The sequence below is a fragment of the Neodiprion virginianus genome, chromosome 5 (assembly GCF_021901495.1).
Source record: "Neodiprion virginianus isolate iyNeoVirg1 chromosome 5, iyNeoVirg1.1, whole genome shotgun sequence".
Taxonomy (NCBI): Eukaryota; Metazoa; Arthropoda; class Insecta; order Hymenoptera; family Diprionidae; genus Neodiprion; species Neodiprion virginianus.
In genome coordinates this window covers 30,513,752-30,529,290 of record NC_060881.1, presented here as the reverse complement: position 1 = coordinate 30,529,290, position 15,539 = coordinate 30,513,752, and the positions used below count along the sequence as shown (strand labels likewise).

The 15,539-nt window shown below is 39.3% G+C and overlaps 1 protein-coding gene across 4 annotated transcripts in view; it reads left to right on the top strand.

The window, feature by feature from the left end:
• LOC124305177 (transducin beta-like protein 2) overlaps positions 1–15,539 on the top strand; it is a 52,301-nt gene that overhangs the window by 29,042 nt on the left and 7,720 nt on the right. For 3 of the 4 annotated variants that reach the window (XM_046764291.1, XM_046764290.1, XM_046764292.1), the window contains exon 3: positions 2,788–5,007. The exons of the other annotated variant lie outside the window; for it this stretch is intronic. In XM_046764291.1, coding sequence (XP_046620247.1) covers positions 2,788–4,475 — 1,688 coding nt within the window. In that variant the 3' untranslated portion in view covers positions 4,476–5,007. Of the gene's footprint in view, positions 1–2,787; positions 5,008–15,539 lie in introns of those variants that run through there. 4 annotated transcript variants of the gene reach the window in all.

The following is a 15,539-nucleotide window of genomic DNA, read 5'->3' as shown; positions in this document are numbered from 1 at the left end:
GGACGAGTGGCAACAATGATTTCGTAATTATGTAACGGTATTGAGGGACTACCAGTTTACCGAGAAATAAAACCACCGTTACGTTTGTAAGCCTTACTGACGAATGGGTTGAAATTTTATCAAAAGTATTTTTTTACTACCGTTACCGCTGCCGCCATATTTTTTCATGAATTTTACTACTCGGTTTTGGTGTTACGGAACTTGAACACGTTTCGAAGAGACGGTAAAATAGGATGAAACCAAACGATTCATTGGAGGTCATTTCCAAAATTCATACTAACTTCTTTTGCAGAATCGTTGCAATCGTTGTCATCGATGTGTGCTGCGGGTATTTTATTGCGAAGGTTACAGCGGATGACTGGGCACACGGTGACAAATTTGAGATCAAACGTAACCTTCAACCTTTTTCTTCTTACTTCTGGGGGTGACCTCCTTTTGAAGGCAACCTCTATACCCGTCCACCTGAACGCTCGTGCCGTCGATAACGGATGACCGGTCCGTTGGTCATGAACAGAAAGGGTTCAAACCGTGATACGAAAAGGCGTGACTGGAAGGTTCATTGAATTAATGAACCGTTCTTCATTGCCTGGCTCGTCACTGATTCGCTAGAGCAGCTGATGATCGTTTCGTTATACCAACAGTAATTTCGATCCGATTGAAAGCGTATCTAGGTAAGATATCGATAATTTCCTTTCGCAACGATTTGTTTTTCTACCCTGTTTCATTTGTACAAGTATATCATGTACGTGTGCAGTAGTTCAGACGCGTCTTGATGTGTAATTGTGAACCGGTTATCGCCGAGAGTTTTTACAACTCCATTTGATGGATGGATGGATGGATGGATCAATGCAGGCTGCAAGAATTCTTCTAACAATTCATACGACGAATCTATGTCATCACTTCAATCGCTTCGGTCCAAAGATCCTCGTGTTAATATCGGTCTTTCCTTTCGATCATTGTCAAACGAGTAACGTAACGGGTTTTGAATCGATGATTTTGTGTAAAAGTTTCGAACTGTCCACTCTGTTTAGGTCGGTGAACCAACTACACACTGATTCCTGCACGGGTGAGATCATCGGCCTCAGCCTAGCACGATCGAATTCCAATCTAATCCTAAATCATTTGGTGTTATAAGTACTTTTGAGGAAAGGCTGTGCCGAGGATTGGCCCGTGGATTCACATGGTTCACTGTGCGCGGCATCATTGGAAACAGTAATTCTTCTCCGGGGATCAAGGAAGTCTTGACGGACATTATTTCATCATTTTACGGGGGTTAATTATCTTTTCATTATACATACGACACCCGTCTGCAGATTTCTTGGCTACGGGCGACATTGACTTCAATCTTGTGCCAGTACAGCCTTAATCTAATGATTCTTATAAATATAGTCAGCGATGTCAGCCGAAATGATCTACACCGACTAGTACATTCTCTTCGATTATAATACACCGCGCTGATCGCGAATCTCATCGTCTCTCCGATGGTCGATCTTTTTTTCTCTTCATTCTTTAATTCTTTTTTTTTTTCATTTTGTCTTTCGCGCGCGCCACGCAGATTCGGGATCGATTTAATTCGACAGGATATTGCCATGCTAGACGGGAGATTACCAGATGCAAAAGTTCATGGACGAAAACCAGAGTTCGTTGACTGAACGTCTGAGAGGAGAATGTTTTGGTGGATGGATGCTGTACGGGAGTAGGCCGACCGAATTCTCACAATTTTTGCAATTTTTCGACTAGCGTTGACGATCTGCAGGCGTAGCATTTGACAGTTGAAAATTTGCTTTATTGTACCTATACTCATACGAGGCAGAACCGGCATTGATTACTCTCGAATTCGGGCATGTCGTTCCAGATTTCTTGTACAAGTCAACATACAGCCGGAAATTGTTAACGTCATGATTCCTGTAATTGTCCACTTTCACTGGAACGGGTTACATTCATATGCCGCCGTACACTTTCTTAAAACTTTTTTCTCTCTTACTTCCGGACCAATGATCGTTTGGATAGTGACATCTTACAAATGCAGTGGAAACTTTCTCAGACGTTTGTTGATTCACGCAAAATATGCGGATATAGTGCTAAAATTCGAGAATACAAACAGTACCGATGATTTTTTCATCTTTTTTTTTTGTCTTCTCATTAATCATTATGTACGTAACTTCGGTACACACTTATCACAGGTATTGATTGAAACGTCCCTTGTCTCGTATATCGATAAGAAGTGACAAGGCGTTATATGAAGATTGAACAAGAGTATACTCGAAATGGATGAGTGAAACGACGATCGCTTTCTTTTATGATTTTAATAACACGCAGTATATACGTATTGGTCGAGTGGCCTGTCCTACTCGTGAACAAATATAATGACGGTTGAGATTTCTAATAGAAAAACGATGATAGTCGGCAGTTCGGTGCGTGCAACAAGCGGGATTATAGAGTTAAACTTGCATGTAGGTACATTGCCTGTAATGGTGTGTGGTGTGTATTTCTGTAATTAATACCCATATCGTTTCACCGTTCATTAATCTTGACTGCACTAATAGGTGTTCGTTAATCGATCTATAGTGTCTGTAGTAAAATACGTTCACTCCGCGTGCCTAGATCTGTACAATCCCTTGACATATGTTGAATGATGATAATGATTAGCTTAGAAAAAAAGAAAACAAAAAAAAAAAACACAATCTATAGGATGTATAATAGTGGTATACGGTTAGAGGCGGGTTTAACACTATTATAAAAAGCCAGCGAATACTGACGAATATATATTTTGTGTGTGACATAAAGATTGCGAGTTCGACCCGGAAGAACTGGACCGTGGCGTCGACAACAGGAAGGAAGGGGTCCGCATCATCAACGGCGAGTCTCGATCGGAGTGCAGCGGATCTTTACCCGCATCATCGAGAAGTATAACCGGAGACGGTGATGTCGCATCGGCAACGCCGGTTCAACGAAACCGGAAGGTCCTGAGCCGTCGACAGAGGAAAAATCGAACTAAAACGCCGCGAGACGCAGGAGTGGCCTCTACGATCGCCTCGAGCAGCAGCAGCAACAACAGCAGCAGCAGTAGCAGCGGTAGCAGCAGCGGCGGTGAAACTTCTAGCGGAAGTCCAAGCAACACGCCTCCGGGGGTCCGGAGAAATCGTTCGTCGAGCGCGACTGGCGCTGGCGACGCTAGCGGCGGTGGCACTGCAGGCGGTGGTAGAAACGGAAACTGCGCCTTGGGGAAAAACCGAAAGTCCCAAACCGCCCAAGCCGAGGATCGTTACAACGCCAGCAAACTCTACGAGAAGCTTAACATCAGCGCCGCGGAACTTGAGGGCCTTTTACGACACTATGTGGTCCCATGTGATCAGCTCATCGCCATGGGCTATCCGATGGAGGGAGCCGCCTGCCCTGGTCGTGCTATCATATTTAAAGATGAAATCAACTACCGGGCTCCGGTGAACCTCGACGTCAACGCTCGTGAATTTGTGCCAGCCCGCGGTAAGACCTACAGCGAGATCACCGCTTCATGGACTGCGGAGAGGGCCGACAGGTCGGAACGCAGTGAGGACAGCGGACATTGCAGTGCCAGCTCAATCGAAAGCTCGGATGTAGAACCGGAAAGCTCGGACTGCAGTGACAAAGCATCGGATATTGCGGACGGTGGTTTGCCGCTGGGCAATTCGTCCTCGTCGGCCTCGTCCTCGTCCTCGGACATAACTAACATTGGGTTGGAACGGACCTGCGCCAGGTGCTACAAGGGCTTCCAGGTGAGCTGGGATACTGGGGAGTACCTGAGCACCGAGGGGTGCGTATACCACTGGGGGAAGTTGCGTAATCGCAAATGGGGATGCTGCGACGCAGGGGAATACGCCGGAGGATGTACTTCGGCCAAGCTTCATGTCTGGACGGGGCTTACCCCAGGCATAAATGGACCCATTTGCGGTTATGTCCGCACGGAACCTAGAAAAACGCCACCGCCAGATAGTTGTTACGGTGTATATGCATTGGACTGCGAAATGTGTTTCACGAGGAACGGTCTAGAACTCGCTAAGGTCACCGTCGTCGCGATCGACGGTAGACTCGTCTACGATGCCCTAGTCAAACCTGATGCAGAAGTTATCGACTACAACACTAGGTTTAGTGGTATAACGGCCAAAGATTTAGAATGCTCACCAAAGTCTCTACGCGATGTGCAGAGTGACATAATGGGGTTCGTTAACGCGGATACCGTGCTCATTGGACACGGCCTTGAAAATGATCTTCGAGCCCTGAGGATATTTCACTTTACTTGCATTGACACCGGTGTTGCGTTTCCGCATCAATTTGGGCTACCCTTTCGACGCAGTCTTAAATCGCTAGCTAGGGCTTTACTTAAACGAGATATTCAAACCGGGCATCATGACTCCGCAGAGGACGCTAGGACAGCCGCCGAACTAATGCTGTGGCGGCTACGACGTGATCTATCCGATTGCCTAATCTCTCGATAACTTAAAGTATATCTTACTTCTACGGTGCCCGTCGTCCTACAGCGCGGACATAGATAGAATAGGGAATACGTTAATTTATTTTTACTTTTCCTTATAAATGATGAATTTTTTTTACGTTTTTTTTTTTGTTTTTTATTTTTCATTTCGACTGCCCTTGAAAAACTGGGATAGCTATTATATACAATTACTGTGATACCTACACCCCATCACCATCCCCCATTATATCCTCATCATCCGTTGTATTTGTATGCTAGAACGCGATATACTTGATGTTATAATTTACAAAGAGGAAACCATGAAACTTTTCCTCTTTGCATACCATAATACCTTTCTTCTCGAGTGTATTTATACAACAAGGTAGATATGTGCAATACGCATATGTGCGTGGTATATATTACATGTATGCATAATTACGTGCGGAGGAACGCCCATGGGTCGAAGAAAAAAAAAAAACATTGTAACGAAATAAAAATAAACATTGAAATTTGGTACTTTATAGCAGATGTTTCTGAAGTTTTTTTTTTTAAATTCCTCGAAACAATTTTACGTCACAAGCTTTTCGATATTCTGCACTTGAATTTCGACGTAAAATCTGGTTCGATATTGTATATATTAACATAATTGTATACGATGGAGTTCATACGCAGATGTACAGCTATTAAAGTCTTCCACAAAATAATACGAGATTTCTAAACAGGTTTTCTCCGTCATACTATTTCGAGTAAATCATTAAATTGATTGCTGTTGTTTTTTTTTCTTCGATTCGTTTCGATGGAATTTTGTATGCAGTTGGTGTACAAAACGATATACGTGTACAAATATACATATACAACGGAATTATAATCATTTACGAAGAAATTCTCGTGTAATTGACTTACTTTACCCTGAAATTTAAATCTGAGCAATATCCTCAAATTGGACGTATACGTGCAGTAAAATCCCGCGCTTAAATGCGTGGGCGCATATATTCTTGATTATCGTTCGGCGTCATTCCTTCATTAGCACAATCATCGTCACCGTCATCGTATCATCGAATCATCGTATCATATCGTTTTATTTATTGAAGTGACCTTTTGCCATTTCTTAACACTATACCCGTGTAATCTAATCGCGACACTGCCCCCACATTTTTTACCTCTCTCCATTTTCCTCTCCCCGATCCGTTCGGTGGTTCGCATTATCCCTCCTCGCTACATACACGATGCACATAATAGGTATGCACACCTACATTCGTAGAATGTATTATATAAATTCTAGACTTTCTTAGATACACGTATCGCACGAGGGGAGAATAAATTGAGAAGGAGACGAAGGAGAGGGAGAGAGGGAGTTACAGAGAGTTTAGGATGATGGATCAGGAGACTCGAGATTCGGTAGTTCAAATTCAATCTTAGTTTTGTTTTTTGTTTTTTGTTTTTTTTTTGTTGTTTTTGGGCTACCGAATTGCCCCGCCGAATTCGAGCCATGTATATGATACATACGTAGTAAACACTGAATCTCAATACGTAATATTATTATTATACACCTTGCGTAACCCATTTTGAAATCGATGTTTAATTTATATGATTATTACTATTATATTAGACTTATATATACTTATACATGAACGTGTGATTCCTATATACGATATTCTATATATCAAGTCTCTTTAAGCACATTATTGTTACTATTATTATTATTATTATTATTATTATTATTATTATTATTATTATTATTATTATTATTATTATTATTATTATTATTATTATTATTAATAAAATTATCATTATTGTAATTATGCGTTTGTTACGTTCGTGATATACATACACGCATACATGTTTTGCGGGACCTTCTGTCCAAATTTTCCTCACATCATATACGACGGAAGATGAAAAGTACAGAAAACGGAAAAAAAACAGAAAGAAAGTGAACAGCTGAGAGAAAAAAACAAACTGACGAAAATTTATAATTGATTTGTAGAAAGGTAATAAGGTACTTAAGTTTATCCCCCTGACCTAGTACCTGCAGCTCCACATCACCGTGGATGTGTATAGTGGTTATATTTTACTCTTAATTTTTAATTTAACTTGATTGTAACAACATTGACCGTGATTATTACTACCATTATTATTATTGTTATTTATAGGATTAAATTTTCCTCTTTTTTTTCAATTTGCAAATTTACAAGTACGTCAACACAATTTTACCACTCACGTCGTCGTCGTCGTCATCGTAACGATCATCATTCGTGGGTAGTAGATTGATATTAGTATACATAGTTATAGATCTAATAAGTATCATTTATACATATTTACATTTACGCACGACCATTCGTAGGGTGGTATTCTTTTGGTACCTGAGCGTTTGGTGCGGTAGGTAAGGAAGGCATACATATGTAATATATTATGTAATATATGCATATACAATACATTGTGTGTATAGTTGTGTGTATGTAACAATCAGCGAAACCTCGAGATATACTTTATACGTATAACTATACATACGTATAAACGCTGGGAAGTAATCGTCATAATTATTTTTATCGTAACATTATAATATTGCACACTATCATTATTTATAACTTACGCAAGAGGTGTATGAATATGAAATATTTGTGAAAATATCAACGTACGTAGGTATTTACGTTCTCGGCAACGTGACGATGACGTCGCCTATTGTGTACATATATTAAAGTGAGATATGATCGCACATAACGTAGACGAATATACATATATGCGTGTGTATACATATATAGAGGCGAAAAGGGCTTAGAATGGTTAGGGGGGATAAACCGAAATGTTTGAAGGAACAATTTGAATGAAAATATAGAAAGTAACGATCACCGTTTGTGTACATCTACTACCGCATACATACATACATACTTGCATACATACCGCGCGACGGGAAAGTAAACTACGAGAGTCGCGTCGTCGTCGTGGCGAAAGATAGTGACCGTGTTAGATCGGGAGATAAGTGGAAAAAGAAAAGATGTTCAAAGAAAAAAATATATATATATATGTAATTATAATGTAGAAAAAAGAAAAAAAGAAAAAAAAAAGAAAAGTAGTACAAAAACAAAGAGAGAAGGAAAGAAACGAAAGGGAAAGAAACAAAACGATAGAGCAAACACAGTTGGCGAACCATACTCCGAAAACTCGGCAAGTTCTTTTTTACCGGTTTAGAGCTATACACGTTACAACCATTAATGTGTTCTTGATGTGTACAGTCATATTTTTCGCTACACGACCCCGTTTCCAGGTTGATTCTCATGTCACGACTTGTGTGAGTATTTTTATATCTTGAAATTTTATTTATTTATTTTTGTTTTTTCTCCTTCTCGTTTTCAATTTACATCGTTTCTCTTCGTGTTTGTTCCCTTCAATTTTTCATACCGCACGTTGTTCCTATTTTGCCAAGTGCCAATATTATTAAACATCGAATCGTGACCCAATTTGCGTAGTTCGAGCGTTTCGGTTCGTCAGGTTTTTCTTAATACGTATTTCTTGATATTTTCTACCTTTTCTTGACTACGTTTCGTAAAACTTTTTACCACGATGTGTGTATATGTATATATATGTATATAGGCAATAATCTTTCATATAAGCAAGTACACGTTCACAGCAATATTGAAAATTGTAAATACTATGATTTATTATGGATGGTTCCACGCACACATGTATCGTATTACCTACTTTTGAACACGCTTCCGTAGGTATACACTATCGGTATATAATGCGTGCACAACACGGTTATGGTATTTTTGTAACTCGTGGGAAATTTCTGTCAGTGAATACGTCGATGCTTTGTAACAATTATAAGTATTTGTAAACGTGTGGGGTTTTGATAGAATGTGCTCCACGGTATTTTTTTATCCGTGATTGTAAAGAAATTAAAAAGAAACAAACAAAAGCACAAACAAAGTAATAATAATAATAATAATAATAATAATAAGAAAGAAAAAAATCGAACGAAAAAATGGGTGAAACAAATATCGGAAACTTTAGACACTCGATTTCGCCTTGTTTTAAATTGCTGAACAAAAGTTCCACCGAGTCCTAAAAATATTTGAAATAAATACCCGCCTGCACCTCGTTTATCGAGCATGTGACATATATTATAGTGCATACATTGTACAGCATAACAGTACGTATGTAATAATGCCTACGAATATCACTGTTACCTTTTTTTCAATGTCGAAAAGCAATTATATATACGCATACGTATGTACCGTAAAGAACGGATTATCTTTAAACTGTTTACAGAAAAGCAATACGTTGTGCCTGTCTCTGAGTAAAATTAGGCATAAATAACGATACACATCATCAGACTTTCAGACACAATTACATAGTATATATATATATATATATATGTAATATATATATTACGTAAGTAGGTAATATATGTCATACACTGATTTACATGTACGTGTACAAGTCGCACGTGTAAAATATAATGAACATAATTTGTGCGGTGTAAACAATGAAAATATAACGTTATCGCGTAACGTGTATAATATATAACGATATCGAAAGCAAAAATATATATATAATCTAGGTACCTCGGTAGGTACGCACACGTATAGGTGAATGCATACATCCATACATACTCTCGCGTACGTAGATTGATAGGAATTACTCTAGTTTCGACTATATCTAGTGCCTAGGCTATTTTATCGATTTTATGCCTTGTTACCGTTGAACATATTATACCCGTATTCGCTCGGCAATTATACCGAGTGCCGTCGTCGTCGAGTATAAATTGCTGAAGGTTTCTTACTCACGTCAAAATGTGTAGCGTGCCGACGCTATATAAATAAATTTTTTACGCAATATACATATATATGTATATCTTTATTGTTAAACCTTATTCATTGATGCCCCTTCCCTTCTCCCTATCCTCATCTCCGTTCCGGTTTCTCAATTACTAAAAAAAATAGCATTAATGTAATAATATTAATAATAACAACGGTTGTCCTTAACGGGCTCGTATTTAATAACAAAAATATTTTATTCTCTTACTCTTAATCTTACATCATCTTGAAACAACAAAACAAAGCCCCCGAAGATGGCACAAGGCTTTTTGTGCTTTAATACTTGGGTAATTGGCGCTAGACGATCAGCTGATCACTCGACTCGCCGCCATATTGTCTGTGCACAGCGGTTCTCCGACGGCCTCGCGCATGTCAAAAGCGGAAGGTGTTTCCGCAACCGATTACTTACCACCTGAGCGATCGCGACTTGTGTACATATAACGTACTTTACACGTCTGAATTTGCCTGTATATTCGCTACGGCGAAAATAGGGACAGGGTTGCAAATAATTGTAAAAATCGCTCACGTATAGACTATAAAGGCTTTTCCGTTCGTTGTCGACGGAGGTAATAAGGTTCGTTTCCTGCACGTTGCGCGAGCAGCAACGCGGGTGTCTCTCACGTCCAAGCATTAGAACTCTAACGATAAAAAGCGGTAATTAATATTGCCAAGGCGCACCTCGAAGCCTTTTCTCATTCGCCAGGACGCAACGTCGAGGTCGTCGCTGCTGCTCGCTGTGTACTCGATACAATCATAAAGATAGGTCTCTTTTTTATTTAGTATTATCATTATTATTCTTCGCCGTTCCATATTCAAATCTTCTATATACATGTGTAGAGAATACACCGCGTCGTCGTACCTGTTGAAACTTTAGTCCATCGTAGCTTGTTTGCTCAGAACGTGAGAAAAATAACGACAACAACTATATATATAATGAAGAAGAAAAAAGAAAAGCATCATGAACGGTGGACCATCGGCTAAACGGTAAAATCAAATATGCATGAAATCAGTAAACATTAACTTTCTACCAGGTACTGAAAAAAAAAACAAAGTGAAAATAAAAATGTTACTTCGCGGTTCTTTACGAACAGCTCAAGTTATTTCCTTTGCATTCGCATATTACATTTGCCTACAGGTACATATATATATATATATATATATATATATTACACGTATTCGTACATAGATATATCAGTGCACGAGTTTCACCACGGTTGACCGGATATTAAATCGACTGTCTTTTTATGAAGCATAATAATTATCTGGGTTAGTTGAGCTACAAAAATAATGTAACGAAGAAATAAAAATGTACGTATATGTATACGTATACTAGATCAGTTTTTTTTCTTCCTGCAATATTATCATCGCATAATCGTTAAGTACAGCGTTCAACATGTCGTATGTTTCTTTTTTCTTTTTTGCTCAACTTTGACCAAGTTACGTGCAGGATGATAATCACAACGAGTGACGAGTGATCGTTGAAACGGGACCACCGAGAACAACCGGAATAAAGATTCGCGGAGAAAATTTCATCTCTTTTTGCCAGTCAACTACTTTCTTATCCCACACATGCTCAGTTTTATCCTCATGGGTGTGCTGAGCTCGCGTTTTCTCGCAAACGCGTTGGGGGCGTATATTATACGGCCGTGTTCGCCACGAAGGCTTTCTCTTCGCACTTCGTGCTCGGCAAAGTCACCTTTCTGCCTCGGAAACGTGAATCATACGTCAGAATCCCGCCGTTAAAAATCTGTTCCATTTACTCCCCTTCGTGGGATATTCATATCCTCGGAAATCATTTGCATGTATCTTTCTGGGGAACGATTCGAAAAAGGGGTCAAGAATAATTGAATCTTAGATTGAAATATGTAAGAATGTCGTAAACCTAACTTGAGACGGATATAACGATAACGTAAAAATGACGTATCTTCAGTCCAACAGATTCATAATATAATTAAAAATAAAAAAAAAAAAAAAAAACACATTTAATCTAGCCGATCGAATCGAAAGAATTACTTCGGTTGCGTTTAATTCTCTGGTAATAAATAACTGACTGATCATTACAAAAAGAAGGTTAACAGCCTACAGATAAAACAAGTAACAAATACCTACTGACAGGAATCTATTGACATATATTTATTTTCAACCGTCGTCGTATATTTATTATACGTGTATACACGTGACCGTCGCTGTTTACGTCTCTTAGTCTCAACGTTGTACATATTTATTCGCTATCCTTTTTCTTTCTGTTTTCATCTTCGTAGACATCTTTGTGAATGAAAATAACAGATTCCTTCGGCGAGGTTGGCTCCGATTTTATTCAAAGAAACAGAATAGGTACAGTTTTATGAATGGTGTGATAAGGTGTGTTCAAGGATGATGCCGGCGATGAGCGATCACGTGAATTCCGAGCATTTTATTCCGCATAAGCCGAGTACTGTTTTGCCTTCTATGGCAACAGATAACGCTCATCGTCTTCTAACGTCACAGCTGCTTACAAAGCAAACCCCCCCCCCCCCCCCCCCCCGTCTCCTTCTCAGCGCGGTTTGAACAACAGTTTTGCGGTTGCGGTCGCTACTGCGTTTATTTATACCCATTATGCACGTCAAATCGGTTATACGTAGGAACGTAACCACTGTTATTTATTCGAAGCCACTGTTTACGCGAGAACGAAATTCACTACTTTGAGAATGAAAATTCTAGCTCAGGAATTGCCGTTAACCTATACCCCGAATGTCGTTTAGAATTTATTTTTGTCACCTTCGGTGCGGTTGCTTATGTCGCCTGTGCAGTGACAACGGTGGCTTATTTTAGAATCGGTCATCTGCAGCGGTACAACATCGCAAGTGAACGAATCTTATCGGTCAATAATAAAATATTCGCTCGTCGATTCGCAAATATGCACAATACCTCCGTGAATTTTAACAACGCATATATTTGATAAATTTTGGACGAGAATAGAAATGATCGAACGGTTGTTATTATATCGTAACACGCGGGAAGTTGTCGAATGTGACAACGACGAACGATCAACAAGCGATACTTATTTTTACGACGGACGAATTACCGACTGTGCAGGGAAAATTCGAAAATTGAATATCGTTTCTTGCTACTTATTCGCAGGTCACGTGGGTGATGAACGATGTAAGCCATTCGCTGATACGCGTGAAACATATTCCATGGTTTACCTAACAATAATTACATGTGCGTGACCATTGTGTAACACTTGGTACACGAGTTATTGAAAGTTCCTCCCGAGACATTGTCGCGTTTGAGTAGTCACTCATAGTCGCTGATGCAACACGGGCTTCAATAGAATATGTTGTGTGACAAGGGACGAAAGTTGGCAATTGTGACGAGTTTGATTACCGCCCTCGCTTCGTTAAGGCGCAAACTTCACACTAGTCCCAATCGCCAACTTTTGGCACGAGCCACACACGATAGTTTTTTTAACAAGATGAATAAGTCAATGAAAAGTGGTGGGGCTTTGCGTGGCAATTTTTCGGGACGCGAGTGGCCAATTTATTCTTCCTAGGGACGAAAGTAACCTCCCAAGGGACGAAAGTGATGCAGACGTGGACTGCGCATGCGCAAACCTATCCTTACAACAGTGAGATGAAATTAGTCACTTTCGTCCCGCTACACTGCTACGCAAAGCCCCACTTTTCATGCACGTGTGATAAAAATGAAGTTTTTCGCAATTATATTCAAATGGTAATTATTTTTTGCGTATTTTCCAAATATCAATATCCACGTATCTAAAACGCAAAACAGGCTTAACCGCCTTATTTTATACCCAATTCTCAACAAAAACATTCCAACACATTTTTATTTCACGCAGAAATGAAGAAATAGCATGAATTCTACGAATTTACTATTACGATTTCGTAAAATCTGTGTCATTTTTTTATTTCGGCACAAAATGAAAATGTATTGGAGTGTTTTTGTTCACAATTGTATACAGAATGGAGCTGTTAAGCCTTTTTTTGCGTTTGATATACGTGGACTTCGATGTTTGGAGATATACACGTCAATGTCGAAATCGACCAGAGAACTCCGTTAAGCCTAATTCCCGATTATAAGAAAGTAGACGCGTGATGATTAACCCTTCGTCCCCACTGTTATTTTTTGATACACGGCTTCCACTGTGGACACTCTGGCGATCGGATATTATTTTACAGGGAAATCTCCGTCAAAAAATTGCGAAAAAATTCTTGAATACAGAAAAATATATGTATTTCATACCCCAATATGTTTTGGATCGAAATCTTTACTGACTGTTTGAAATAAAATCTTACAGTTAGCTACAATGAGAGCTTTGCAATATCCGCCTAGTACTAAAGTGTACACAGTGGAGACGAAGGGTTAGCCATCGTTTTTGCGGTACGAGCGTAGTGTAAATTTCTGTATTACAAATTGACCGACAGAAGAAATGCACATTGTGTACAGAGGATTACTTATGCATAAAGCTATGACAGCAAAACTGTTGTGACAAGCCAGGCTTCGGACTGACTGGCTGTGCACTTGTTGCAACATACACAATGAGTGGCGTTCAATCGAGCCGTTGTACAGCTTCGCCGGCACGCACGTGCTTCTATAATATACCCTACTTAAAAATTTTCGTAATTCTACAGCGGTTGACAAATTCATATACAGTGTCCATAAACGGCGACGAAACGCAAACAGACCAGTTTGTCATTGTGGTATGGGCAGTTTTTAGATGTGACCTTCGCAAAACTTTGCCGTACGCAGGTATCGTTGTACCTACACGCCTGTACGTGTATCTTACCTGCGGCTCAAAAGACTAAAAACGCTCATTTATCAGCCACAAACATGTCCGAAATAATATTATGATCGTGGTACATTTTACGTACATGTCTGTAATTATATACATACATACTCGCTTTATGCATACGTCGAGGTGACAAGTCACAAGATGAAGACACGTGTATACATTTACAACATCATATACGTACATATACTTGCCTATCTATAAGGTTGACAAGGAAAGAAACAAAGAAAAAAGTATGTAGCAGGGTAATAAGCTGAATTATATTGAAATAAATTTTCCCTCTTATCAAATGAATAATTATCATGTTTTTTTCTCGCCACAAAGGAAAGCGGAACTTGTAAAAGCAGAGATCGGGTTTTATCCCGACTTATGACGTGGCGCAGGATGATCGATAACAAATTCTCGCTTAGCCTCACACATGCCTGTATGCAAATACGATGTTGAATTCCTGTGTCGAAAGCACGAAGCTTAGGCGTACATAATGCCAACAAACTTTGTTTCGTTATACGCTCGGATGTCGTATACGTGGTTGCTTATTAATAACTTGGGCACATATAGAGGATATAGCGTTTCGTGCTCTGCGGGGTGTCACACGCCAAAGCATCCACTCTCCGTCAATTCTCTTCTCTAATGAAGTATGAATCCGGGCTGAATGGGATTATTTAAAATAAAAAAATTCCTTTCGCTAATGCATTCAGGCCTATGAAGTGTTTGAATATCATAATAAAACCATCGATTGTTTCACGCGTCAGATTACCACCCTGGTAATACGAATACTGCACAATTCCGATGACTTTTCTATTTCTCTCTCTAATTCCTATTTTGATGTGACGCCGAAGGTGGTTTACTAAGCTATTAGCCTCTTTCCAGGGACGAATCAGCCCCATTGCGCCCCACGGTCAAATGTTTTTTATTCGTACTAATTAATGGCTCGAAATACGCGGGAACTTGAGTAAATAATGTAAAAACAGTGTGCAAATTTTGAAATACGAAATAAAAGGTGTGGTCAATGAAAACAAATTTCATTTCTGTATTTTTAACATGAGCTTATCATGTTCCGCAGCATGTAAGCTTATTCAAAATCTTTGAAAAAATTACTTCTAGTGCAAAACAGACTTGTGTAAGTTTACTAAAGGCACTGGACCCACTTAATTGTTTACACAACTCTCGAAGTGGCAGTGAGTGAAAAATAGGGAAGTTATTCGCGTCACGCAATATATGCTCTTATCATGCTGGAGCGTTTAGCTAATAACTCTCGAATAGTGTTTGGATGGAATATCTCCGCACACGAATTGCTTGATTTTCTATACAATTTTAAAAACAACAGGTAATTGCTATTCCAGCGTTAGTTCAGATACTGTCGCCAACAGGTTTTAGAGTGTGAATATGAGTGGGCCATTTTTTTTAATTAGGTATGCGAACATTTCTAGATATTTTTGCATGGATACCAGAACTGAGTAATTCGACATAACACTCAGTATCCGTC